At 42.8% G+C, this 27,806-nt stretch overlaps 1 protein-coding gene across 2 annotated transcripts in view; it reads right to left on the bottom strand.

The window, feature by feature from the left end:
* The window catches only part of kdm1b (lysine demethylase 1B), a 115,111-nt gene that overhangs the window by 26,907 nt on the left and 60,398 nt on the right, over window positions 1-27,806 (bottom strand). For both annotated transcript variants that reach the window (XM_085988912.1, XM_085988913.1), the window contains exons 15-17: window positions 25,764-25,895; window positions 14,860-14,934; window positions 6,138-6,254 (exon numbers count right to left, since the gene is read on the bottom strand). In XM_085988912.1, the coding sequence (XP_085845038.1) occupies window positions 6,138-6,254; window positions 14,860-14,934; window positions 25,764-25,895 (324 nt within the window). The remainder of the gene's footprint in view (window positions 1-6,137; window positions 6,255-14,859; window positions 14,935-25,763; window positions 25,896-27,806) is intronic.

Here is a 27,806-nt window from a genome sequence, read left to right as displayed (position 1 = left end):
CAACTTGTTTAAGTCTATAACTTCTAGTTTTGTGGTTATTGAAGGCCCATCAATTTTAATCACGAAAGAATACTAGGATGGATCGACTCCTAAAACCAGAGCGTCTGGACTTGGATCCACATTGTGCTGAAGCATCAAATCAATTTGGACACTGGCTCAAATGCTTCGAACTCTTCGCGGAGGCCTCATCCGCTAGCGAGGTAGATAAACTGAGTCTACTGACTACTCGCGTAAGTCATCGGATTTATTCGTTCATCCGGGATGCCACCTCTTACACGGAGGCCATCACTATCCTGAAGGCCCAATACCAGAGGCCGGTAAACGAAGTGTACGCCAGACATCTGCTGGCTACACGCAGGCAGCGACCAGAGGAATCAATGGACGATTTCTTACAGGGCCTAAAGGACCTGGTCCGGGACTGTAACTGCAAGGCCGTGACGGCCAACGCATACTCTGACGAATTGGTCCGCGATTCCTTCATCACGGGCCTCAAATCGAATTATATCCGGCAGAGACTGCTGGAGAAGGAGGTCCTGGACTTAAAAAAGGCAGTGGCCACTGCGCGATCGCTGGACGTGGCCCAGAGAAACTCTGACTCTTATTCTTCCGGCTATGCGGCCCTCACCGCCTCGTGCGCGCCGAGGGGGCCGCCATCTTGGAATCAGCCATCTTCCCCATCCAGGTCTCAGACCAGCTCTACGCCGCCGGAGTCCCCACACAGAAGTTCACCCAGGAGTCCTACTACAGCGGCAATGTCTCGAGGCCCGAAATGCTACTTCTGTGGCCAGGCCAAGCACCCCAGACAACGATGCCCAGCGAAGGACGCTACATACTTCAAATGTAAGAAAAAGGGGCATTTTAGCAAGTCTACAGGGGGAATCCGATTTCCAACTCCGTCACCGCCTCGTGCGTGCCGTGTGGGCCGCCATCTTGGGATCCGCCATCTTTTCCCGACTCAACGGCCGCCCAGGGCCCAACAGTGGCTTCGATCACGGTGGATCAATCCAGGCCACACCCGTTGACATAGTGGTTAGCACTGTTGCCTCACAGCGCCAGGGACCCGGGTTCGAATCCGGCCTCGGGTGACTGTCTGTGTGGAGTTTGCACATTCTCCCCGTGTTTGCGTGGGTTTTCTCCGGGTGCTCCGGTTTCCTCCCACAGTCCAAAGATGTGCGGGTTAGGATGATTGGCTATGATAAATTGACCCTTAGTGTTAGGGGGATTAGTGTTGGTGTAGGGGTTACGGGGATCGGGTGGGATATGTGTCGGTGCAGGCTCGATGGGCTGAAATGGCCTCTATCTGCACTGTGATTTCTGTGATTGTGACATACAGGTAAACGGGAATTTAACGAAATGTTTAATTGACTGTGGGAGTACCGAGAGTTTTATCCACCCTAGCCTGGTACGGCGGCACTCATTAACGGTAACCCCTACACGGAGCAGAATTGCTATGGCTGCTAAGCCCCACACTTCGGACATTTTGGGCTACTGTGTGGTAACACTGACTGTAAAAGGCATGGACTACAAGGATTTTAAACTCCTCGTGATGCCAGAACTCTGTGTTAATGTAATCTTGGGCCTGGACTTCCAGTGCCACCACGAAAGTGTCACGCTAGCATATGGCGGGTCCCAGCCGCCACTCACAGTCTGTGGCCTATCAACCTTAAAAATCAGCCCGCCCTCTTTATTCGCTAATCTCGCTCCGAACTGTAGGCCCATAGCGACCAAAAGTAGACGGTACAGTCTGGAAGACAGACACTATCAAGGCGGAAGTGGACAGACTCCTGCGGGAAGGCATTATTGAATGCAGTACCAGCCCGTGGCGTGCCCAAGTAGTCATAATTAAAAATAGCGAAAAGAAACGGATGGTAATTGACTACAGCCAGACTGTTAATATTTATACCCAGCTGGACGCCTACCCTTTACCCCGCATATCAGAAATGGTCAACCAGATTGCGCAATACCGAGTCTTCTCGACTATCGACCTCAAATCCGCGTATCACCAGCTCCCCATTAGAACGGAGGACCGCCCATACACCGCCTTCGAGGCGAACGGGCGCCTCTACCATTTTCTCAGAGTGCCCTTCGGGGTAACAAATGGGGTCTCGGTCTTCCAACGCGAGATGGACCGCATGGTTGACGAGAATAAACTACAAGCTACCTACCCCTATCTGGACAATGTCACTATCTGCGGGCACAACCAGCAAGACCACGATCTAAATCTTGCGAGATTTTTAAAAACTGCCCTAAAGCTGAATCTAACCTACAACGAAGACAAATGTGTCTTCAACACAACCCGTCTCTGTATCCTCGGCTGTGTGGTGGAAGATGGGGTAATTGGACCGGACCCTGACCGATTACGCCCCCTAAAGGAACTGCCCCTGCCACACAATCCCAAAGCTTTAAAAAGGTGCCTGGGATTTTTTTCGTATTATGCCCAATGGGTGCCCAATTACTCTGATAAGGCCCGACCCCTCATTAAATCGACGTCCTTCCCACTATCAGCTGAAGCTCGGGAGGCTTTCACCAGTATTAAACAGGACATTGAAAGGGCTGCAGTGTGTGCAGTGGACGAATGCATTCCCTTTCAAGTCGAAAGCGATGCGTCAGACTTTGCCTTAGCTGCGACCCTCAATCAGGCTGGGAGACCTGTGGCCTTCTTCTCCCGAACCCTTCAGGGACCTGAAAATCAGGCACTCTTCTGTCGAGAAGGAGGCACAGGCTATAGTGGAGGCAGTGCGGCACTGGAGACACTACCTAGCCGGCAAACGTTTCACCCTGCTCACCGGCCAGCGGTCGGTGGCTTTCATGTTTAATAACAAAGGGGGAAATCAAGAATGACAAAATACTCAGGTGGAGGATCGAACTATCCACGTTCGACTATGATATTATGTACAGGCCGGGAGCCCTTAATGAACCCCCAGACGCCCTATCGCGGGGAATGTGTGCCAGCATTCATACGGACAAATTACAGGGTCTCCACAACGACCTCTGTCACCCAGGGGTCACCCGACTATACCATTTTATAAAGTCCCGCAATCTGCCCCCACTCCATCGAGGAGGTCAGAGCAATGACCAGAGCCTGCCGCATCTGTGCAGAATGCAAGCCTCGTTTCTACAGGCCTGACCGTGCACACCTTATCAAAGCCACACGGCCATTCAAGCGCCTAAGTCTGGACTTCAAGGGACCCCTTCCCTCTGCCGACCGTAACGTATACTTCCTCAATATCATTGATGAATATTCCCGCTTCCCCTTCGCCATTCCCTGCCCAGACATGACCAGTGCCACGGTCATCAAATGTCTGTAATCTATTCTGCATGTTTGGCATGCCGAACTACATACACAGCGATAGGGGGACGTCATTCATGAGTGACGAGCTGCGCCAGTTCTTGCTCTCGAAGGGGATAGCCACTAGCAGAACCACTAGCTACAACCCCCGGCGTAATGGGCAAGTGGAAAGGGAGAATGCTACTGTTTGGAAGGCTGTCACGTTAGCCTTAAAGTCAAAAGGCCTTCCGACCTCCCGCTGGCAGGAAGTCCTCCCAGACGTGCTCCACTCCATAAGGTCTCTGTTATGTACTGCCACTAACGCTACCCCTCACGAAAAGATGTTCGTTTCCCCCCGGAAATCCACCTCGGGCATATCTCTCCCCGCGTGGCTGACGTCTCCGGGGACAGTACTATTGCGGAAGCACGTGAGAGGCCATAAAACGGACCCCCTTGTGGAAAAGGTACAGCTCCTCCATGCAAATCCTCAGTACGCCTATATCGAATACTCTGACGGGCGAGAGGACACTGTTTCCATAAAAGACCTCGCTCCCTCGGGGAGCGGAGAGAACAATGGGAGACTACCCGATGAAGACCTACACTACAAAAAGACAGGACGCCCAGAGGTATCAATACCCAACTTTAACCTGGAAGACACTGCAGATAACCTGGAAGACACTGCGGAGGCCCGGACAGCAGAGGAACCAGAATCCACTCCCCTAGAGGCACCCCAACCGGCTTTGCGCCGATCACGGAGAATTGCAAAACCTCCTGACAGACTCACTTATACCAACTTTTAAGAAACATCACCCCGATGGACTAAATCTATAGAAGGGGTGAATGTAATGAAATCTGTTTGTCTTGATCCTGTATTTGTTTTGCACTCATGTATATTACCCTCCCCCACTGTGTATAGTTTCACTTCCTCTTTCCCGACTAACCTGGGAGCTTCCAGGTCTTGGCTCTTGGCTCCGCCCCTGACTTCTCTTACATAAAGATCCCAGGATCTGTATGACTCATTCCTGTGAACCAGTCGGCGTGTTGAGATGTTAGCTCTGATCTTAGTGATTAAAAGCCAACTTGTTTAAGTCTATAACTTCTAGTTTTGTGGTTATTGAAGGCCCATCAGGGTCTCAGCCAATGTTCCCTTTAAGCTGTGCAACCGTGCCGCTCTCTGGACTTCTTGTGCGGCCGGCTCACCGGCTTTTCAATGCGAAAAAACACACCCCAAAAAATAACAGGAACATTGGTCTCAGCTGTCCCATTATTTTGCATACAGGTTGAGCATCCTGAATCCGGCAACCTCGGGACTAAGGCCGAGCCGGTTTTCATGTTTTTCCGGACTTCGGAAAGCGTTTCTGATGTCCGAAGTCCAGAAATATCACAACCTGGGCTTGGGCGTTTCCAGACTTCGGGCATCAGAAATACGTTCGAGTCTGGAAATGCCTGGGCCCAGGCCCGGCTTGACAGGGTGTCCAGATTCCAGAACATTTTACGGATTCCGGACGATCCTGCCACCAATCGTCCCGGAGTCTGGATTCCGGAACTCCGGATTTTGGACGCTCAACCTGTACTTGCACACCAGATCTTTATCTAATGCAATGTGGATCACTTTAATGTTGATATCCTCTACTTAATTAATTTTAACATTATCCCTTTAGATCGAATTAAGTACTGTGGCAGAACCACTGAATGACTCTGGCTAACTGTATATAATTCTCTTTAACGATGTTCTAACACCAGCCTAAACCTGTACCATTGTGTTAGGCATTATTGTGTTTTGTATATAGCGTTTGCATGTACGGGGCGTGGCCCCTTTAAGAGCGCGGGAAAACGCGATGACGTCACGTCGCAAACCACGGGACCGCCCAGGCAGTCCTCGTGGCATCTCCTTTGAGTAAAGACCTGTTTAATTGTTCTCTGGTGTCGATCTCAGTTATTCATAGGAATTCGTTAATTCCTACAGTACTGCGATTATTTATATATTTACTGTTGCCCCTTGGTTTAAAGCACTTTGCATTTCCTTCCCCCTCTGCACCAAATTCCTGTTGCCACGCTGTTTGGCAAGCCACTCCATTTAGCAGATACTCCCAGCTCTGTGCCCAAAAGACTCATGCAATTTGATTAGATAGTTTCTCATTTGCCCCGCTTCCTATTTTAGTGTCCACAAATTGGGAGATTTTTATCCTCAACTAACATACAACCTCTCTAGGCTGGACAACTCCCTTTTTTGGCTACCTTCAGTTCCCTATTTTTAAACCAGTGTTCTATCCAGCACCCTATTTTACCTCCTATTTGATGACTACTCTTCTCTTTTAATTGTAGATATAGAAATTTGTCCATCAGTTTCTAAAAATTCAAGCACATAGCACCTACAGTTCCCCTGCATGTTCATGTCAGTAATCTCTTGGGAGACTTCCAACAGTTTAGTTAAATAGGACATCTCATTTTATAAATTATCTTTTAACAAGACATTTTCCCCCCAAACATTAATCCACTAAATCTCACCATAGTTTCAAATATTTTTTTCACCAACAGATATTAAACTTACTGAACCAAAGTTTTCAGTTATGCTGATCTATTTTTAAAATGGCTACTTTCCAATCCTCAGCCATCTCTCCCAAATTTAAAAAATGTATGTTAAAACCATACTAATTTCATCTCCTTTAAAGCTTGCACTATTTTTACAGAACGTATAACTCATTCCTTTCCTCAACTACAAAACAACAAAAAGAAACAATGTGTGTCAATTTTACAGCCAATACTAAACTTGGATGCCACGCTGCAGCTCCTCAAGCTCCCCCAACCATTCCTCCCCCCGCCGCCGGTCAACCTGCTCGGTACCAGATTTAATTAGACTTGTACTTACCTTCTCAATTACCCCTTGGCCTAGACTGTTGATGGCCTTAAGTTTTCTTTCAGATAGAGGTGGATAAAACTGAATGGTGTTTTTCTGAAGGAGAGCTAGAGGAACAGTAATTAAAACCTGCCAAGAGAACACCAAACAATTAACAGTCAATTAAATGGGATTAAAACAAATATTAGCATTTCTATCTTATTTCAACAATTTAGAAGGGATCAACTGTTCTTTTTCCTACTACTGGTTGCCACCCTACACGTTGGGTCTGATAACAGCATGTGTGCAAAGGAACAATCGTGAAGAACTCTAAAAACTTAAGGAGTTTAGGATGAAATCCAAAGGCAGCTCAAATCCCATACACCACATTTGCTAACAGAACCTGTAACTCATAAGAACTTAAGAATTAGAAACAGGAGTAGGTCATACCACCACTCGGGCCTGCTCTGCCATTCAAGATCATGGCTGATCTTTGACCTCAACTTCACTTTCCCGCCCGATCCCTATATCCCTTGATTCTCCTAGAGTCCAAAAATCTATCTATTTCAGCCTTGAATATATTCAATGATTCAGCATCCACAGCTTTTTTCAGGGGGGGGGGGGGGGGGGGGGCAGAGAATTCCAAAGATTCACAACCCTCAGTGAAGAAGTTCCTCCTCATCTCAGTCTTAAATGGCCGACCCCTTATCCTGAATTATGCCCCCTAGTTCTAAACTCTCCAGCCAGGGGAAACAATCTCTCAGCATCTACCCTGTCAATCCTCCTCAGAATCTTGTATGTTTCAATGAGATCACTTCTCATTTCTTCTAAACACCAGAGAGTATAGGCCCAATCTACTCAATCTCTCCTCATAGGGCAACCCTCTCATCCCAGGAATCAATCTAGTGAACCTACATTGCCCCACCTCCAGAACAAGTATGTCCTTCCTTAGATAAGGAGACCAAAACTGTGCACAGTATTCCAGGTGTGGTCTCACCAAAGCCCAGAACAATTGAAGCAAGACTTCCTTACTCTTGTACTCCAACCCCCCCTTGCAATAAAGGTCAACATGCCATCCTAATTGCTTGCTGTACCTGCATGCTAACTTTCTGCGTTTCCTGTACAAGGACAGCTAAATCTCTCTGAACACCAACATTTAATAGAGTCTCACCATTTAAAAAATATTCTATTCTTCCTACCAAAGTGAATAACCTCATATTTCCTCACATTAAACTCCATCTGCCACCTTCTTGCCCACTCACTTAATCTGTCTATATCCCTTTGCAGGCTCTTCATGTCCTCCTCACAGCTTACTTTCCCACCTAACTTCGTATCGCGGCAAACTTGGATACATTACACTCGGACCCTTCATCCAAGTCATTAATATAGTTTGTAAATAGCTAAGGCCCAAGCCCTGTTCCTTGTGGCACCCCACTAGTTACAGGCTGCCAACCCAAAAATGACCCGGTCATCCCTACTTTGTTTTCTGTCCATTAACCAATCCTCTATCCATGCCTATATATTACCCCAACCCCATGAGCCCTTATCTTGCAATAAAAACCTTTTATGTGGCACCTTATTGAATGACTTTTGGAAATCCAAATATACTACATCCACTGGTTCCGCTTTATCTACCTTGCTAGTTACATCCTCAAAAAAAAACTAAAATTTGTCAAACACTATTTCCCTTTCATAAAGCCATTTTGACTCTACCTAATTATATGATGATTTTCTAAGTGCCCGGTTAGAAATGCCAGCATTTTCCCGACGACTTCTGTCAGGTTAACTGGCCTGTAATTCACGGTTTTCTCTCTCCCTCCTTTCTTGAATAATGGTGTTACTATTTCTACCTTCCAATCCACTGGGACCATTCTAGAATCTAGGGAATTTTGGAAGATCACAACCAACGCATCCACTATCTCTGCAGCCACCTCTTAGAATCCTAGGATGTATGCCATCAGGTCCAGGGGATTTGTCAGCTTTTAGTTCAATTTGTTTTGCAAGTACTTCTTCTCTACTGATATTAATTACTTTAAGCTCCTCACTCTCATTAGCCCCTTGGTTCCCCACTATTTTTCGTATGCTTTTTGTGTCTTCTACTGTGAAAACAGATACAAAATATTTGTTTAAAGTCTCTGCCATTTCCTTATTCCCCATTCTAATTTATCCTGTCTCAGCCTCTAAGGGACCAACTCTTACTTTTGCTACTCTTCCTTTTTACATACTTGTAGAAGCTCTTACAATCTGTTTTCATATTTCTTGTTAGTTTACTCATTCTATTTTCTCCCTTATCGATTTTTTGGTCATCCTTTGCTAGTTTCTAAAGCCCTCCCAATCCTCAAGGTTACTACTATTCTTCGCAACATTATAAGCCTCTTCTTTTAAACTAATACTATCCTTAACTTCTTTAATTAGCTATGTATGGATGGATTACTTCTCTCGTGGCGTTTTTAATTTCTCAATGGAATGTATGTCCAGAGAATTTTGGACTATTTCTTTAAATGTTTCCCACTGCTTATCTACTGCCATACCTTTTAATCCAATTTCCCAACCTACCTTAGCCAGCTCGCCCTTCATACCTATGTAATTGGCTTTAAGTTGAAGACACTAGTTTTGGACTTAAGTATGTCACTTTCAACTCTGAAATGCTAACATATTATGATCACTCTTCCCCAGAAGATCCCTTACTATGAGATTACTTGTTCTTCTACCTAAAATCAAGACTGAACAGGCCAGGGCTCTTTTCTTTCAAAAAGAGAAGGCTGAGGGGTGACCTGATAGAGGTCTTTAAGATTATGAAAGGGTTTAAAGGGGTAGACTATTTAAGATGTTTCCACTTGTGGGGAGACCAAAACTAGGGTCCATAAATATAAGATACAAGATAGTCACTAATAAATCCATTAGGGAATTCAGGAGAAACTGCTTTACCCAGAGACTGGTTAGAATGTGGAACATGCTACGACATGGAGTAGTTGAGGAGAATGCCATAGATGCATTTAAGGGGAACTAGATAGAAATGAGAGCAAGGCTATGCAGATAGTGTTAAATGAAGAGGGGTGGGAGGAGGCATAAACAGCAACATGGACCAGTTGGGCCGAATGGCCAGTTTCTCTGCTGTACATTCTGTGTAATGGGAAGTGCCATTTTCAAGATAGGAATTTAAAAGTCACAAGAAAACATCGGTTCAAAAGATGGGCATACGAGTTTATGTAGCACTAAATTAAAGATATTCAGATGAACTATTTTCCTTTTAGGGCCTCAAATTTTCTCTATGCTATGTGCAATGATGGGACACAAATGATAGTGATAGATACCCATCTGAGATGCAGAGTTTATCACTTTTTCCAAAATAAAATTGTGATAAAAAAGTGAGGGATTTTTAGTACTGCGAATAGAACTATTCCCATTTTAGGAACCCATCATCAGCATTATGCACTCCTAGGCCAGGTATACCACAGCCAGATGAGAGTAAAGCTCCCTTGGCACTGCCCCAATGTACCTCAGCCCCAACCTCAAGAGCATTCACTGCTGCACCAGTGAGACATTTTATCCATTTCCAACATCAGTCATCCTGATTGAGATAGCCAATTGATGCTGAATTAAGGACCACTTTTGTGCTGTAGGTCCATGCCCACTATGAACTGGGTTCAAACTACTAATCTTATCTCACATAGAACCCATGTGGCCAGCAGAGGAGATCAAACCAGCACTTTCACAGATCAATTTAACTGTATGGCCTCAGTACGTTGCACTATTTAATATACTGTATAATAGTGACTACACTTCAAAAGTCATTCATTGGCTATGAAGCATGTTGGAACATACTGCGAGATGCGATAAGGCGCTACATAAGTGCAAGTTCTCAATTTAACAAAATGCTGCCTAGGAAGATATCCATAATTTTGTTTTCCAAAGAAGCCAAGAAATTAAATTTTACTAATTTATGGTACAATGTGAATCTAGAGAAACTATTTAACAAAATATAGCATATTTTGGTAAATTTTCCTCTAAATTAAAAATTTCCTTTTAAATCTTGCCAATCCATATAATATTGCCATAAGGTTTGAGGATTCAGTAATCTCATGATTTTTCAGAATTCTGGAGATTGAAAAAGATTTCCTCCCTCTAAGGGTTCTATGCATATACATTTCTGCCCCTGTGTGTGTGGAGCCATTTGATCTTAGGGCCTCACTCTACTGAATAAAATTTTAATTCTATTATTTAATGTGTCCAGACCCCAAGTGAGGCGGGTTTTATTTTTAGCAGGGGCTGCAGAAGAATCATCGTCCCTTCCTCATAGCTGGCAGCTGTATTTTAGTGAACGCTTATCTCAGAGACGAGACCAAAAGACCCGTGGAAATTGAAGTCAGCTTTACCATTTATTTAGATTTAAAATTTTACAATAAAGTGGTATCTTGGATAAATAACTGCTTTGACTGCACAGAACATAAGACGTAGGAGCAGTAGGTCGGTCATTTGGCCCCTCGAGCCAGCGCCGCCATTCAATAAGATCATGACTGATCTGATCTTGGCCTCAACTCCACTTCCCTGCCCGCTCCCCATAACCCTCGACTCCCTTACCATTCAAAAATCTGTCTATCTCCACCTTCAATACATTCAATGACCCAGCCTCCACAGCTCTCCGAGGAAGAGAATTCCAAAGATTCACATAGAAACATAGAAGATAGGAGCAGGAGTAGGCCATTCGGCCCCTCGAGCCTGCTCCACCATTCAATGAGATCATGGCTGATCATCCAAATTCAGTACCCTGTTCCTGCCTTCTCTCCATATCTCTTGACCCCTTTAGCCTTAAGTATATCCAACTCCTTCTGGAATATATTTAATGAATTGGCCTCTATTGCCTTCTTTGGTAGAGAATTCCACAGGTTCACCACTCTCTGGGTGAAGAAATTCCTCCTCATCTCTGTCCTAAATGGCTTACCCCTTATCCTTAGACTGTGACCTCTGGTTCTGGACTCCGACCATCGGGAACATCCTTCCAGCATCTAGTCTGTCTAGTCCCGTTAGAATTTTATAAGTTTCAATGCGATCCCCTCTCATTCTTCTAAACTCCAGCGAGTACAAGCCCATACGACACAATCTCTCCTCATAAATAATTCCTGCCATCTCAGGTATCAGCCTGGTGAATCTTCACTGCACTCCCTCCATGGCAAGAACATCCTTTCTCAGATAAGGCAACCAAAACTGCACACAATACTCAAGCTGTGGTCCCACCAAGGCCCTGTACTACTGCAGCAAGACATCCTTGTTCCTGTACTCAAACCCTCTCGCTACGAAGGCCAACATACCATTTGCCTTCTTAACCGCCTGCTGCACCTGCATGCTTACTTTCAGCGACTGGTGCACAAGGACGCCCAGGTCTCGTTGCACTTCCCCTTCTCCCAATCTATTGCCATTCAGATAATAATCTGCCTTCCTGTTTTTGACACCAAAGTGGATAACCTCGCATTTATCCACGTTATATTGCATCTGCCATGCTTCTACCCAATCACCCAATCTGTCCAAATCATACTGGAGTTTCTCGGCATCCTCCTCACAGCACACACGCCCACCCAGCTTTGGGTCTCAGAAGAACCCTCAGAAAAGAAATTTCTCCTCATTTCCATTTTAAATGGGTGCCCCCTTATTCTGAAATTATGCCCCCTAGTTCTAGATTCCCCCACAAGGGGAAACATCCTCTCTTCATTTACCCAGTCAAGCCCCTTCAGAATCTTATATGTTTCAATAAGATCCCTTCTCATTCTTCTAAACTCCAATGAGTATAGGCCCAACCTGCTCAACCTCTCTATCGCTGGACTCAACCTCGTGAATCTTCTCTGAACTGCCTCCAATGCAAGTATATCTTTCCTTAAATAAGGAGACCAAAACTGTACGCAGTACTCCAGGTATGGTCTCACCAACATCCTGTACGGTTGTAACAGGACTTCCCTACTTTTATACTCCATTCCCTTTGCAATAAAGGCCAACACTCCATTTGCCTTCCTAATTACTTACTGTACCTGCATGCTAACTTTTTGTGATTCATGTACAAGGACCTCCAGATCCCACTGTACTGCAGCATTTTGTAATCTCTCCCCATTTAAATAATAATTTGTTTTTTTATTTTTCCTACCAAAGTGGATAACCTCGCATTTTCCTCCATCTGCCAGATTCCTGCCCACTCACTTAGCCTATTTATATCCCTTTGGAGATTCTTTGCATCCTCCACACAATTTGCTTTCCCACCTATCTTTGTATCATCAGCAAATTTGGCTACATTACACTTGGTCCCTTCACCCAAGTCATTAATATAGATTGTAAATAGTTGAGGCCCCAGCACTGATCCCTGTGGCACCCCACTAGTTACAGTTTGCCAACTTGAAAATGACCCATTTATCCTGACTCTGTTTTCTGTCAGTTAGCCAATCCTCTATTACCCCCAACCCCGTGAGCTCTTATCTTGTGTAGTAACCTTTTATGTGGCACCTTATCGAATGCCTTCTGGAAATCCAAATACACGGCATCTACTGGTTCCCCTTTATCCATCCTGCTCGTTACATCCTCAAAGAACTCTAGTAAATGTGTCAAACATTATTTCCCTTTCATAAAACCATGCTGACTCTGCTTGACTATATTATGATTTTCTAAATGTCCTGCTACCACTTCCTTAATGATGGACTCCAGCATTTTCTCAATGACCGATGTTAGGCTAACTGGTCGACAGTTGCCCGGTTTCTGTCTCCTTCCTTTCTTAAACAGGAAGCAGCAATATATATTAAGTCTGTTAGGAGCTTTGGTGACCGAGTTTAAATAGGTTGTTTTATTTTAACTACATGCTGTCCCTTTTCCTCTTGGGTTTAGAAAGTATTTATTTCATATAATGTTTGTAATCATAGAGAGACTATCAAAAACTATTGAACACCTACCACTTTTAATCCAGCCCCACCAGAGCACTGTCCATATCAGCAGTGTTAAAAGAAAATTAGAAATTGATTTCACATAATTCAGAGTGTTCTGGTCCAAATGAGGCAATTAGTGTTGAGCCTCACTATTATCAAGTACCAGAATGTGCTGTTACCTTATCTACAATATGCAGAAAACATGCTTAGTAGGATATTATACAGAGGCTATATTATTAAAGCCAAACATTTGAATGTTGTATCATAGGTCCTTGCAATGAACAGGAATTCAAACTTTATGGGCATACAAAATCGTGAGGGTTCAAAATTTATTACGATGCCAATTTTAATATATTATATATAAAGAGAGAAAATCAATAGTTTGCTTTCCTACCCGTCTCCAGAATGTTTTATTTTTCCCATTCCTATTTCCAACTGGAGTCTTTCCTGTCATCTCTAGTTCTCACTCTTGCCACTGATGTCTCCAGTTACTTTCTTTTTCTTACCATCCCCTGTTCTTGTGTGTCTCTGTCTCTGTCTGTCAGTCCAATTCTGGGTAGGTTCTTTCATCCTGAGCCTCACTGACCACCATAGAAACATAGAAGATAGGAGCAGGAGTAGGCCATTCAGCCCCTCGAGCCTGCTCCGCCATTTAATGAGATCATGGCTGATCATCCAAATTCAGTACCCTGTCCCTGCTTTCTCCCCATATCCCTTTAGCCTGAAGAAATATATTGAACTCCTTATTGAATACATTTAATGAATTGGCCTCAACTGCCTTCTGTGGCAGAGAATGCCACAGGTTCACCACTCTCTGGGTGAAGAAATTCCTCCTCATCTCTGTCCTAAATAGCTTAACCCTTATCCTTAGACTGTGACCCCTGGTTCTGGACTCCCCCGCCATCAAGAACATCCTTCCTGCATCTAGTCTGTCTAGTCCTGTTAGAATTTTATACGTTTCAATGAGATCCCCTCTCATTCTTCTAAACTCCAGCGAATATAAGCCCAATGGACCCAATCTCTCCTCATACGTCATTCCTGCCATCCCAGGTATCAGTCTGGTGAATCTTCACTGCACTCCCTCCATGGCAAGAACATTCTTCCTCAGATAAGGCGACCAAAACTGCACACAATACTCAAGGTGTGGTCTCACCAAGGCCCTGTACAACTGCAGCAAGACATCAGGCAAGCAGAAAGTTAAAATTTAAAAAATGAACAGTTCATGAAAATATCTAGCTGTAAAATAGAGCCACCTTAAAACAAAAAAAAAAAGCTGTGGCAAAGATGAATTTTAGAATTCATGAAGACTACTTGTCTGTTACCTGCAGCCAAGGGAACAAATGAATGACTTGCTTCCAGGCTGCTGTCATTGCATCCTGCATCTGGTCTCCAGTAGATGCCAGACTCCTCATGCAGGACTATCCTCTTCAATTTTCTCTTACTTCTGGAAGATGTCACAGCCTCCCCACCTGACATGGCTTAGAGAAAGGAACGGAGTGGAATGGGGCCAGAACTTGCAGCTGTCTCTGCTCCACTGTCATCATTATACCCCACCGCGCCACCCCATGAATTAATTTCTATGAATATTAGGATAATCATTTGCTTGTCTCAACATTTTGACGCAACATATTATACACTATTTGAATTTTAGAACGAAGACAGATATTCTTTATTTCCCTTCCTTTCATACATTATTCATAGTTTCTGTACTACTACAGCATTAATAAACATTTCGGTACTCAGGTAATTGGATTGGTGATGAGGAAAAATGCTTTTTTTGTGGTCAGATCATGATAACTTTCCACAAAGTAAGTCATGCACACAATTTAATTTTAAAAAGCTACTACAGATTTTACCTTCTGAGTTGTCCATAACATTCCATTAGCTGTTCCAATGCGAATATCATCTCCTGAATAGTTAATGGTCTGTACCTGCAAAGATGAAAAAGATTAACAAATCTCCATAGTTAATCTGAATAATCAATTTCTTCCACTTTGGCAGAAAGATATTTAAAACCAATTTTGACCAATGGTTCTAAAGTAAATAATGGATACAAAAGTATGAATACAAGATATTAACAAACCATAAAATTGAGTCTCCAGTATGTTGCAGCTCCTAACCCTGAAATTAGATTACAACTTGTAGTCCTTTCAATGCTTTTATTTCATATTGCATTGCAGCTGCATTTTATGCTGGTAGTGACAAGGTGGAGACTCATTTCTGATATACTCCAAGTCATTAATGCATGCAAACATTCTCACAAACGTTTTACAATCATTAAATCATCATAGCAAGTTTCATTGAGAGAAGGCGACTCATGGGATACTGGATGAGATAAAAACAAAGAAGGTTCTAGCAAGGTTGGCAATACTTACAAAAGTGGAAAAGTCACCCAGTCCAGATGGGATGCATTCTAGGTTGCTGAGGGAAGCAAGGGTAGAAATTGCGGAGGTGCTGGCCACAATCTTCCAATCCTCCTTAGATACAGGGGTGGTGCCAAAGGACTGGAGGATTGCAAATGTTACACCCTTCTTCAAAAGAGGGTGCAAGGATAAACCTGGCAATTACAGGCCAGTCAGTTTAACGTCAGTGATGGAGAGGCTTTTAGAAAATAATTCGGGAGAAAATTAACAGCCACTTGGACAAGGATGAACTAATAGAGAGCCAGCACAGATTTGTTAAGGGCAAATCATGTTTGACTAAGTTGATTTTTTTGATGAGGTAACAGAGGGTGGATGAAGGCAATGCAGTTGATGTTATGATGTAGGCTTTGAAAAGGTGTTTGATAAAATACCATACATTAGACTTATCAGAAAAATTGAAGCCCATGGAAAAAGCGGGTAGCAGCAGCATAGGTACAAAATTGGCTAAGGGATAGAAAACAGTTGTGGTGAATGGTTGTTTTTCAAACTGGAGGGAGGTATACAATGGCATTCCCCAATGTTCACTACTAGGAACTCAGCTGTTTTTGATATACATTAATGACTTGGACTTGGGGTATAGGGTACAATTTCAAAATTTGCAGATAAAACAAAACTTGGAAGTGTAGTAATCATTCAGGAAGATAGTAAGAGACTTCAAGAGAACATAGACAGGCTGGTAGAATGGGCAGATAAAATTCGACACAGAAAAGAGAGAGATAATGGCCCAGAAATTCGGGTCCCAACGCGTGAGTACGCACGGGGTACTCACGGGAAACCGGCACTTCCGATCCTCTGAACAAAGGGGTTCAGAGGTCGAACGCGTGCGCGCGGGAGTCTGCGCGTGCGCTTTGAACTTACGTTTTTTTTGGGTTTTTTTTAAATACAGGTTTTTCCGTGAGGTTAAGTCTTTAGATTTTAGAAATGTAAAAACCAGGCGTAAGGACTGCATTTTAAAAGGTAAGTGGTCAATTAATTTAAATTAAAACATTTTTTCCACAGGTTTGTTATTTTTATATACTTTAAAGCAAGGCAAGTTTATTTTTAGCCCCTTTTTTTATAAAATTATTTTTTTCAAAAATTTAAATTATTGTTTAAAATAGTTATTTAATGTAATTTATAGTTTATTTAAAAAAAAATTATTTCAAGGTTAACTACTGTTTTGGGCCCTCAGCATTCATATGTTTTGACAGGTCTTTCTGTCAATCTTATGAATGGGCTTTTCCCTCCTCCGATTGGCTGCCCATGGCTCACGTGATCCCAGGGGACGCAACGCACTAACTACGCCCCTGGGACACGCCAGCACAGCGCGCCGGCCTCTGGGCCAGGCCCCGGAGAGGAATTCTATACAGGCCCAGAGCTCAACTGCCGGCGCGCTAGGTCGGGGGCTTGCACCTGCGGGAAGCCCCCGGCCCGAATTTCTGGGCCAATACATTTTGTTAGTAAGAATGGAGAGACACAATACAAGTTAAATAGTACAATTTTCAAGGGGGTGCTTGTGCACAAATCTTTGAAGGTGACAGACAGGTTAACAAAGCAGTTAATAAAGCATATGGGATCCTGGGCTTTATAAATAGAGACATAGTATAAAAGCTAGGAAGTTATGCTAAACCTATATAAAACACGAGTTCGGCCCCAGCTGGAGTACTGTGTCCAATTCTGGGCACCACACTTTAGTGAAGGCTTTGGAGAGAGTACAGAAGAGATTTACTAGAATGGTTCCAGGGATGAGGGATTACAGTTACGAGAAACTGGGGTTGTTCTCCTTTGAGCAGAGAAGGCCAAGAGGAGATTTGATTGACGTGTTTAAAATCACGAAGGGTTTAGGTAGAGTAAATAGAGAAACGGTTTCCAACGGTAAAGGGTTGATAACCAGACTGGGCACAGATTTAAGGTGATTGGCAAAAGAACCAGCGGCAACATGAAGAAAAACCTTTTTACGCAACGAGTGGTTTGGATTTGGAATGTACTGCCCGATAGGGTGGTGGATGCAGATTTATAGTAGCCTTCAAAAGGGAATTGGATAAATAGTTGAAGGAGAAAAAATTGCAGGGATATGGGAAAAAGCAGGAAATTGCAGACTCGATGAGCCGAATGACCTCCTTCTGTGCTGTACTATTCTATGATTCTATGACTGCAATACACTTAAATTTTTACAAACTCCTGAATATTTTATTTTATACCACGTAACAGGTTGATGCATTATAATCTGTAGCACTTGACTTGCCTATATACCCCTATGAAAGAGTGCTCTACCAGCATGGTTGAGAAATGGTAAAACTCACAGAAAAAGAGCAAATGATTGTAAATGACAGCAGAAGCCACGATTTGAACTGGGGATCCAACAGTTCCACACTTTCACAACAAAGCATCTGATTTGCTCCATTTTCCACCACAATATAAGCATATACAACAGAGCAAGCGCTTTTTTTGCAGCTATCCTGCTGGCTGGATCAAGTGCTTCTGGCCCTACAATGGTCCCTTGCAATTCAGAGTCTTGAAAGGAGTGCTGGACATGATCTTTTCTTTGGTCAATAAATAGGATGACTTGCCTCCCCGCAAAATGGAACCAATACTGTCCTCTTTGCATTATTCCAGCAATAGCCCTAAAATTCTACTGCTGCACTTGAATGCTCGAACAGATCTTTCACCTAGTTAGCAAAAAATAGCCCCTTTTATCAAACACAGTTTATAGTGAAGCTCTTGAGCTCAGTCTGAAAAATGCAACCATACTTAACAGATCAGTATATCATGGGTAGAAGAATGCATGTGTTAAACTTGGGCACTGTGCATAGCCTACTTTACAGCAAAGCAGACTGAAAGATATCTTCCAATGGGAGGATTCTCTGATGGGCACTCACACTGTCCTAATTAGGGCAATGACATGGGAAGTCCATGGTTTGGAGACTTCTGGCCATCGTCACTCAGAAAACATGGTTGGGCTTTCACTCTACTTCCATTGGTCCAAGTGCTTTAATTTTCAGTCAGAGAGAACAGAGCCCTTGTACTTAACAGATATCCTATGTCTCACGATGATCAGGTAGACCTATAAAGACTTCAAACAAGTACACAGTGACCCAAGCCACAAGGATAATGCAAGTTAAAGCCCCCAAAGAATGATGACCGCACCTTCGAGGGAATCTTCAATAATTCTGCTTGCCAGAGCCATAGCATAGTAATGTTCTCCACCAACTCTTGAATGGATTGCTTGATGAACTTGAAATGTTCAAAACTCTGACCACCTGGGAGTTGACAGAGGAATCATAAGAACATAAGAAATAGGAGCAGGAGTAGGCCATTTGGCCCTTAGAGCCTGCTCTGCCAATGAGATCATGGCTGATCTTCTGCCTCAACTCCAACCAGCCATATCCCCATATCCCTTGATGCCCTTACTAGTCAGAAATCTATCGACTTCTGTTTTGAATATACCCAATGACTAAGCCTCCACAGCCCTCTGGGGTAGAGAATTCCAAAGATTCACCACCCTCTGTGAAGAAATTTCTTCTCATCTCAGTCCTGAATGGCCTTCCCTTTATCTTGGTGGTGGCTCCTGGTTCTAGACGTCCCAGCTAAGGGAAACTTTCTCCCATCATCCATCCTATCAAGCCCTGTAATAATTTTGTATGCTTCAATGAGATCCCCTCTCATTCTTCTGAATTCAAGAGAATACAGGCTTAGTTTACTCAATCTCTTCTCATACAACAGTCCCGCCATCCCAGGAATCAATCTCGTGAACCTTCGTTGCACTCCCTCTATGGCAAGTATATCCTTCCTTAGGTAAGGAGACCAAAATTGTACACAGTACTCCAGCTGTGGTCTCACCAAGGCCCTATATAACTGGAGGAAGACCTTTTACTTCTGTACCCAAATCCTCTTGTAATGAAGGCCAGCATACCATTTGCCTTCCTAATGACTTGCTGCACCTGTACATTCACTTTCAGTGACTCTTGTACAAGGACACCCAGGTCCCTTTGAGCATCTGCATTCCCCAATCTTTCACCATTTAGGAAATAGTCTGCCTTTGTTTTTTCTACCAAAAAGTGGATAACTTCACATTTATCCACATTATATTCCATCTGCCATGTTCTCGCCCACTCACCTGAGCCTGTCAAGATCCCCTTGAAGTCTCTTCACATCCTCTTCACAACTGACACCTAGCTTTGTATCATCAGCAAATTTGGAAATGTTACATTTAGTCCCCTCATCCAAATCTATGATATAGATTGTGAATAGCTGGGGCCCAAGCACCGATCCTTGCGGTACCCCACTAGTCACAGCCTGCCATCCTGAAAAAGTCCCGTTTATCCCTATTCTTTGTTTTCTGTCCGTTAACCAATTCTCAATGCATGCTCGTACATTACCCCCAATTCCATGTGCCCTAATTTTGTTCACCAACCTCTTGTGGGACCTCATCGAAGGCCTTCTGAAAATCCAGATACACCACATCTACCGGTTCCCCTTTGTCTACTCCACTAGTTACATCCTCAAAGAACTCCAACAGGTTTGTCAAACAGGATTTCCCTTTCATAAATCCATGTTGACTCTGCCCAATCTTACTACTGTATTAGTTTCTAAGTGCCCAGTTATTGCATCCTTTAAAATAGATTCCAGCATTTTCCCAACTACTGATATGAGGCTAACAGGTCTGTAGTTCTCCGCTTTCTCTCTCCCTCCTTTCTTAAATAGCAGGGTTACATTTGCTATCCTCCAATCTGCAGGAACCATTCCAGAATCTATAGAATTTTGGAAGATGACAACCAATGCTTCCACTATTCCAATGACCACCTCTTTCAAAACCCGAGGATGTAGGTCATCTGGTCCTTGGGATTTATTTACTTTTAGTCCCATTAATTTTGCTAGTACTGTTTTTTTTTACTAAGTTCCTCATTCTCACCACACCCTTGGTTCTCTCATATTTCTGGGAGGTTTTTTGAATCTTCCTCTGGGAAGACAGAAACAAAGTATTTATTTAATTTCTCTGCTATTTCCTCATTCCCCATTATAAATTCTCTCGTCTCTGACTGTAATGGACCTACATTTACCTTCACCAGTCTTTACAATCCGTTTTTATATTTTTCCACTAGTATGTGCTCATATTCCATTTTCCCTTTCTTTATCAATTTCTTGGTCCCCCTTTGCTGATTTCTAAAAAGATCCCAATCCTCAGGCTGACCGCTTTTTCTGGCAACTTTATAAGCTTCCTCCTTTGACTTAATACTAGCTTTAATTTCTTTTGTTAGCCATGGTTGGATCACTTTTCCTTTTGAGTTTTTATGCCCTCGAGGAATATATGTTTGTTGCAAATTATACATTGTTTCCTTGAATGTTAGCCATTGTATGTCCACCTTCATACCTTTTAGTGTAGTCTCCCAATCTACCATGGCCAACTTGTCCCTCATACCCTTGTAGTTTCCTCTGTTTAGATTGAAGACCTTAGTTTCAAATTGGACTACATCACTCTCAAACTTAATATAAAATTCACTCATATTATGGTCACTTGTCCCTAAAGGCCCCTTTGCCACAAGATTATTGATTAGCCCTTTCTCATTACACTTCTGCTACTTCTCAAGTCAAAAGGGACTTAGCAATGACGGCCAACTCCAGGGAGGTTAGGGAATGAGAAGAGGGTTTGCCATACTCTGAACTCTTAAAACTAATAGGGGGAGGGGAAAAATTCAAGAATCATAGGTACCACTTGTGACAAATAAGAAGCATTTTTGTCTAGAGTGTATTGTTATCGGCTTCTTCCTTTCTTGTCTTGGTACACACGGGATTAAAACAAGATGCACTTAATACTAAATTATGTAGGCTGCTGATGCACAACAGCCCCAGAACATTCGGCTATAAATATCAGGGCAACATGCATATGTAAATATCTTAAATGGTAACCCTGTTTACTTTTTTTCAAATGTTTTCATATTGCTGTTACTAATGGGCAACAACTTGATTCTTCCAGCAGCAATTAGTTGGTAGTTATTCATAGATGGGCAAATGTCTGTTAGCAACAGATTAATTAAATAGGCGAGTTAATGGCACAAATAACTACATATGGGTATGATCTTGTGGCCATTACAGAAACATGGCTGCAGGGTGACAATGCCTGGGAATTAAACATACCAGGTTATTTAACGATCAGGAAGGACAGGCAGGAAGGAAGGGGAGGTGGGGTGGCTATGTTAATAAAGGAAGGAATCACTGTAATACAGAGAAATGATATTGGGTCAAAAGATCAGGATAATGAAACAGTTTGGGTGGAGGTAAGGAATAATAAGGGGAAAAAAACACTCGTGGGCGTAGTCTATAGGCCTCCGGACAGTTACAACTCTGTTGGATGGAGTATCAACCAGGAAACAGTTGAGGCTTGTAATAAGGGAACATCTATAATTATGGGGGATTTTAACTATCATATTAATTGGACAAATCAAATTGGGCAGGGCTACCTTGAGGATGAGTTCATTGAGTGTATTAGGGATGGGTTTCTTGAGCAGTATGTAACTGAACTGACCAGGGGGCAAGCAACCTTAGATCTGGTCCTGTGTAACGAGACAGGATTAATTAAAAATGTCCTAGTAAAGGATCCCCTTGGAATGAGTGACCAGAACATGGTTGAATTCCATATTCAATTAGAGGGTGAGAAGGTTGGATCTCAAACAAGCGTGCTAAGCTTGAATAAAGGAAACTATGAAGGTATGAGAGCGGAATTGAGTAGAGTGGATTGGGAAAATAGATTAAAGGGTAAGACGATACATGATCAGTGGTGTACATTTAAGGAGTTATTTTACAACTTCCAAAAAATATATATTCCACTGAGAAGAAAAGGGTGTAAAAGAAAAGACAGCCATCCGTGGCTAAGTAAAGAAATTAAGGATAGTATTCGACTAAAAACAGGGCCTATAAGGTAGCCAAATCTAGTGGGAGGATAGAGGATTGGGAAAACTTTAAAAAAGACAGCAAAAAATAACAAAAAGATTAATTAAGAAAGGGAAGATAGATTATGAAAGTAAATTAGCAAAAAATATAAAAACAGATAGTAAGAGTTTTTATAGTTATATAAAAAGAAAAAAGGGTGGCTAAAGTAAATGTTGGTCCCTTAGAGGATGAGACCGGGAAATTAATGGTGGGAAATATGGAGATGGCAAAAACACAATGAATATTTTGTATCAGTCTTTACAGTAGAAGACACTAAGAATATCCCAACACTGGACAAACAGGGGGCTATAGGGGGGGGGGGGGGGGGGGGGAGGAGCTAAACACGATCAAAATCACTAAGGAAGTGGTACTCGGTAAAATAATGGGACTCAAGGCGGATAAATCACCTGGACCTGATGGCTTACATCCTAGGGTCTTGAGGGAAGTGGCGGTAGGGATTGTGGATGCATTGGTAATAATTTTCCAAAACTCCCTGGACTCGGCAAAGGTCCCGGCAGACTGGAAAACTGCTAATGTAACACCCTTATTTAAAAAGGGCAGTAGACAGAAGGCTGGAAACTATAGACCGGTTAGCCTAACATCTGTGGTAGGTAAAATTTTGGAGTCCATTATTAAGGAGACAGTAACAGGGCATTTGGATAATCATAATTTAATAGGACAAAGTCAGCATGGTTTTATGAAGGGGAAGTCATGTTTGACAAATTTGCTGGAGTTCTTTGAGGAAGTAACATATAGGGTGGATAAAGGGGAACCAGTGGACGTAGTGTATTTAGACTTCCAAAAGGCATTTGACAAGGTGCCACACAAAAGATTATTGCTTAAGATAAAAAATCACGGGATTGGGGGTAATATTCTGGCATGGATAGAGGATTGGCTATCTAACAGAAGGCAGAGAGTTGGGATAAATGGTTCATTCTCAGAATGGCAATCAGTAGCTAATGGTGTTCCGCAGGGGTCAGTGCTGGGTCCCCAACTCTTTACAATCTATATTAACGATTTGGAGGAGGGGACCGAGTGTAACATATCAAAGTTTGCAGATGATACTAAGATGGGAGGGAAAGTAGTGAGTGAGGACGACATAAAAAACCTGCAAGGGGACATAGACAGGCTAAGTAAGTGGGCAGAGATTTGGCAGATGGAATGCAATACTGGAAAGTGTGAGGTTATGCACTTTGGCAGGAAAAATCGTAGAGCAAGTTATTATCTTAATGGCAAGAAACTGGAAAGTTTTTGTAATGAAGTACAAAGGGATCTGGGGGTCCTGGTGCATGAAACTCAAAAGGTTAGAATACAGGTGCAGCAAGTGATTAAGAAGGCCAATGGAATGTTGGCTTTCATTGCTAGGGGGATAGAATATAAAAATAGGGAGGTATTGCTTCAGTTGTACAAGGTATTGGCGAGACCGCACCTGGAATACTGCATACAGTTTTGGTGTCCATACTTAAGAAAAGACATACTTGCTCTCGAGTCAGTACAAAGAAGGTTCACTCGGTTAATCCCGGGGATGAGGGGATGGACATATGAGGAGAGGTTGAGTAGATTGGGACTCTACTCATTGGAGTTCAGAAGAATGAGAGGCGATCTTATTGAAACATATAAGATTGTGACGGGGTTGGATCGGGTGGATGCGGGGAGGATGTTCCTGATGATGGGTGAAACTAGAACTAGGGGGCATAGTCTTAGAATAAGGGGCTGCTCTTTCAAAACTGAGATGAGGAGGAACTACTTCACTGAGGGTGGTAGGTCCATGGAATATGCTGCCCCAAAAAGCTGTAGAAGCTACATCATTACATAAATTTAAAACAGAAAGAGACAGTTTCCTAGAAGTAAAGGGAATTAAGGGTTACGGGGAGCAGGCAGGAATTTGGACATGAGTCTAGGTTCAGATCGGACATGGCCCTGTGGGTAGCGGAGCGGGCCCAGGGGCCGTGTAGCCTGATCCTGCTCCTATTTCGTGTGTCTAATTCTGTTAGATTCAGGAGATGGTTCTGTGATAGTAGATTGGCGGTTAGGATCAGATCAGCCATGATCTTATTGAATGGCGGAGCAGGCTCGAGGGGCCGATTGGCCTACTCCTGCTCCTATTTCTTATGTTCTTATAATTTGTTCCCAGAAAAGGATCAAGCCATTCTAGTCATATCCAAGCATCCTGTGGATTGTTTTTCCAAGTACGTATGTGTGATAGATAACTACATCTATCTGTGGAAGGATATACTATACTTTTATATTACTATATAAAACCAAGTTCTTTTTAATTCCTTCATAATAAGCTTCCAACTCTACACCAGTTTTGAAGACATTTTGTATAGTCATCAAAAGTAAACACCTATGCACACAGAACAGTATTTCAAATCCAAGTACTAAGTTACTAATGTAACTGCACCAAAGAGGATTACATTTTCTTTTTTAAAAAAAAGCAACTACTTTTGAACTTTCCACATATGTATTTCAGTCCACTCCTCATTATTCACTGAATAAAGAGCTCTGAAGGAGACAAAATTTCACAATATTTTGTTAAACGTATTGGGAAATTCCACCCACTCGACAAGTGCTCCTCAGAGAGATCAGAGGTGGCATTAGAATAACTTGTATAGTCAGGCAACAAACAGGCAATTCAGTGGGAGGCAGAAAGGAACGAGGTTTGGAGCAGGTGGATTTTATAGGGTGTGGTCAGGCCAAAATTGTAGTTATAGAAAATAAGTTTGCTGAGAAATGAACAATTTCAGCAGATGCAGAGTTCAGAAGTGTTGGACATGTAGAACTACAATTGTTGACAGCTAATGACAAACTAAAAACTAACTGCTTTGATGAAATACAATACCACTCTTTTAAAGTTCACCACATTTACCAGGGCACAAATCTGATAGAAACAATAGAAAAACATGATTGCTCCACTCCAGGGACTTGAGCACTTAAATCGAGGCTGACACTCGAGTGCCGTGCTGAGGGAGTGCTGCACTGTTGGAGGTGCCGTCTTTCAGATGAGATGTTAAACCGAGGCCCTGTCTGCTGTCGCAGGTGGATGTAAAAGATCCCATGGTAGTATTATGAAGAAGAGCAGGGGAGTTATCACTGGTGTCCTGGCCAATATTTATCCCTCAATCAACATAACAAAAACAGATTATCTGGTCATTATCACATTGCTGTTTGTAGGAGTTTGCTGTGCGCAAATTGGTTGCCACGCTTCCCACATTACATCAGTGACTACACTCCAAAAGTACTTAATTGGCTGTAAAGCGCTTTAGGATGTCCGATGGTCGTGAAAGGTGCTATATAAATGCAAGTCTTTCTTTCTTAACCTCCTTTAAAATATATATCCTGTTATTAGCATCACCACCATGATAAACTGCTCAAGTTGTTGCTGGCTTGATTTTTACAAATAAGACTGCTGTACAAGATCCAAAACTTACTGGAGTATTAAGTCGTATGTCCAGACCATCACCTAGTTTATTGATGACAGCAGAATAACCTGCTGTGAAGAGCGTGTGATCACCTGCAAACTGGGCAAAAAACTCATTGTGGTCCCAGGAACGAGCAGATACCTGCAACAAAAATTAGAAGTTAATTACACACAGAAAAACATTTGACCTCTGACTTTTTTTTTTACAAATAGACAATTATATACAGGCATACCTTTGCGACTCAATAAGGGAAAGTAGCAATAACATAGCTTTGTAATCATACTGCATCAAGATACGGTATAAGTTACCCTAATATAGACTGGGGGAAAAAATGTAAAGGGCAAGGAGGGTGACGATTTCCTGAAATGTATACAGGAGAACTTTCTTAGTCAGTATGTTTCTAGCCCAACAAGGAAGGAAACAGTGCTGGATCTAATTCTGGGGAATGAAGTAGGGCAAGTGGAGTATGTTTCAGTGGGAAAACAGCTGGGTAATAGTGATCATAATATAATTAGGTTTAAAGTAGTTACGGAAAGGGACAAAGAAAAATCAATGGTAAAAATACCCAACTGGAAAAGTGTCAATTTCAGTGAATTGAGAAGGGATCTAGCGTAGGTAGACTGGAAACAAAGATTGGTCAAGAGAACAATAAATGAATAGCAGGCCTTCAAGGCTGAGATAGTTCCAGTACAAACCAAGCATATTTCCAGAAGGAAGAAAGATAGGGCATCCAAAGCTAGAGTTCCCTGGAGGTTTATGACAAGTGTTAGGTACAGAATAAAAGTAGAAAACCAGGCAGAATACAGAGAATGCAGGGGGAAATTGAAAAACAATACAAGAAGGGTAAAGAGAGAATGTGAGGAAAGATTAGAGGGTAACATAAAAAGGAACTTAAAAATCTTTTAGAAACATATTTAAAAAAGTAAAATGATAGTTAAAAGGATTGGTGGGGCCAATTAGGGACGAAGGAGGAAATCTTCTTGTGGAGGCAGAGGGCATGACTGAGGTACCGAATGATTACTTTGCACCTGTCTTCACAAAAAAGGATGATATTAATGTGGCTGTAGAGGAGAAGTGGTAGAGATATTGTGTAGGATTAAAAATAGATAGAAAGGAAGTGCTAAATAGGTTGGCATCACTCAAAGTTAACAAGTCACCCCATCCAGATGGGAGGCATCTTAGGTTGCTGAGGAAGCAAGGGTGGAGATAGCAGAAGCTTTGACCACAATCTTCCAAACCTCCTTGGATATTGGATTGGTGCCAGAGAACTGGAGGATTGCAAATAGAAACACATAGGATAGGAGCAGGAGTAAGCCATTTGGCCCCTCGAGCTTGCTCCGCCATTTAATGAGATCATGGCTGATCATCCAAATTCAGTACCCGGTCCCTGCCTTCTCCCCATATCCCTTGATCCCTTTAGCCCTAAGAAATATATCTAACTCCTTCTTGAATATATTTAATGAATTGGCCTCAACTGCCTTCTGTGGTAGAGAATTCCACAGGTTCACCACTCTGGGTTAAGAAATTCCTCCTCATCTCTGTCCTAAATGGCTTTCCCCTTATCCTTAGACTGTGACCCCTGGTTCTGGACTCCCTGGCCATCGGGAACATCCTTCCTGCATCTAGTCTGTCTAGTCCTGTTAGAATTTTATAAGTTTCAATGAGATCCCCTCTCATTCTTCTAAACTCCAGCGAGTATAAGGCCAATCGACCCAATCTCTCCTCATGTCATTCCTGCCATCCCAGGTATCAGTCTGGTGAATCTTCGCTGCACTCCCTCCATGGCAAGAACATCCTTCCTCAGATAAGGCGACCAAAACTGCACACAAAAGGTGTGGTCTCACCAAGGCCCTGTACAACTGCAGCAAGACATCCTTGTTCCTGTACTCAAACCCTCTCGCTACGAAGGCCAACAAATCATTTGCCTTCTTAACCACCTGCTGCACCTGCATGCTTACATTCAGCGACTGGTGCACAAGGACACCCAGGTCTCGTTGCACTTCCCCTTCTCCCAATCTATTGCCATTCAGATAATAATCTGCCTTCCTGTTT

The sequence above is a fragment of the Somniosus microcephalus genome, chromosome 5, assembly GCF_052327205.1.
Source record: "Somniosus microcephalus isolate GS21.2 chromosome 5, FLI_Smic_1.0, whole genome shotgun sequence".
NCBI classification, from domain to species: domain Eukaryota; kingdom Metazoa; phylum Chordata; class Chondrichthyes; order Squaliformes; family Somniosidae; genus Somniosus; species Somniosus microcephalus.
This window is presented reverse-complemented; position numbering and strand designations above follow the sequence as displayed.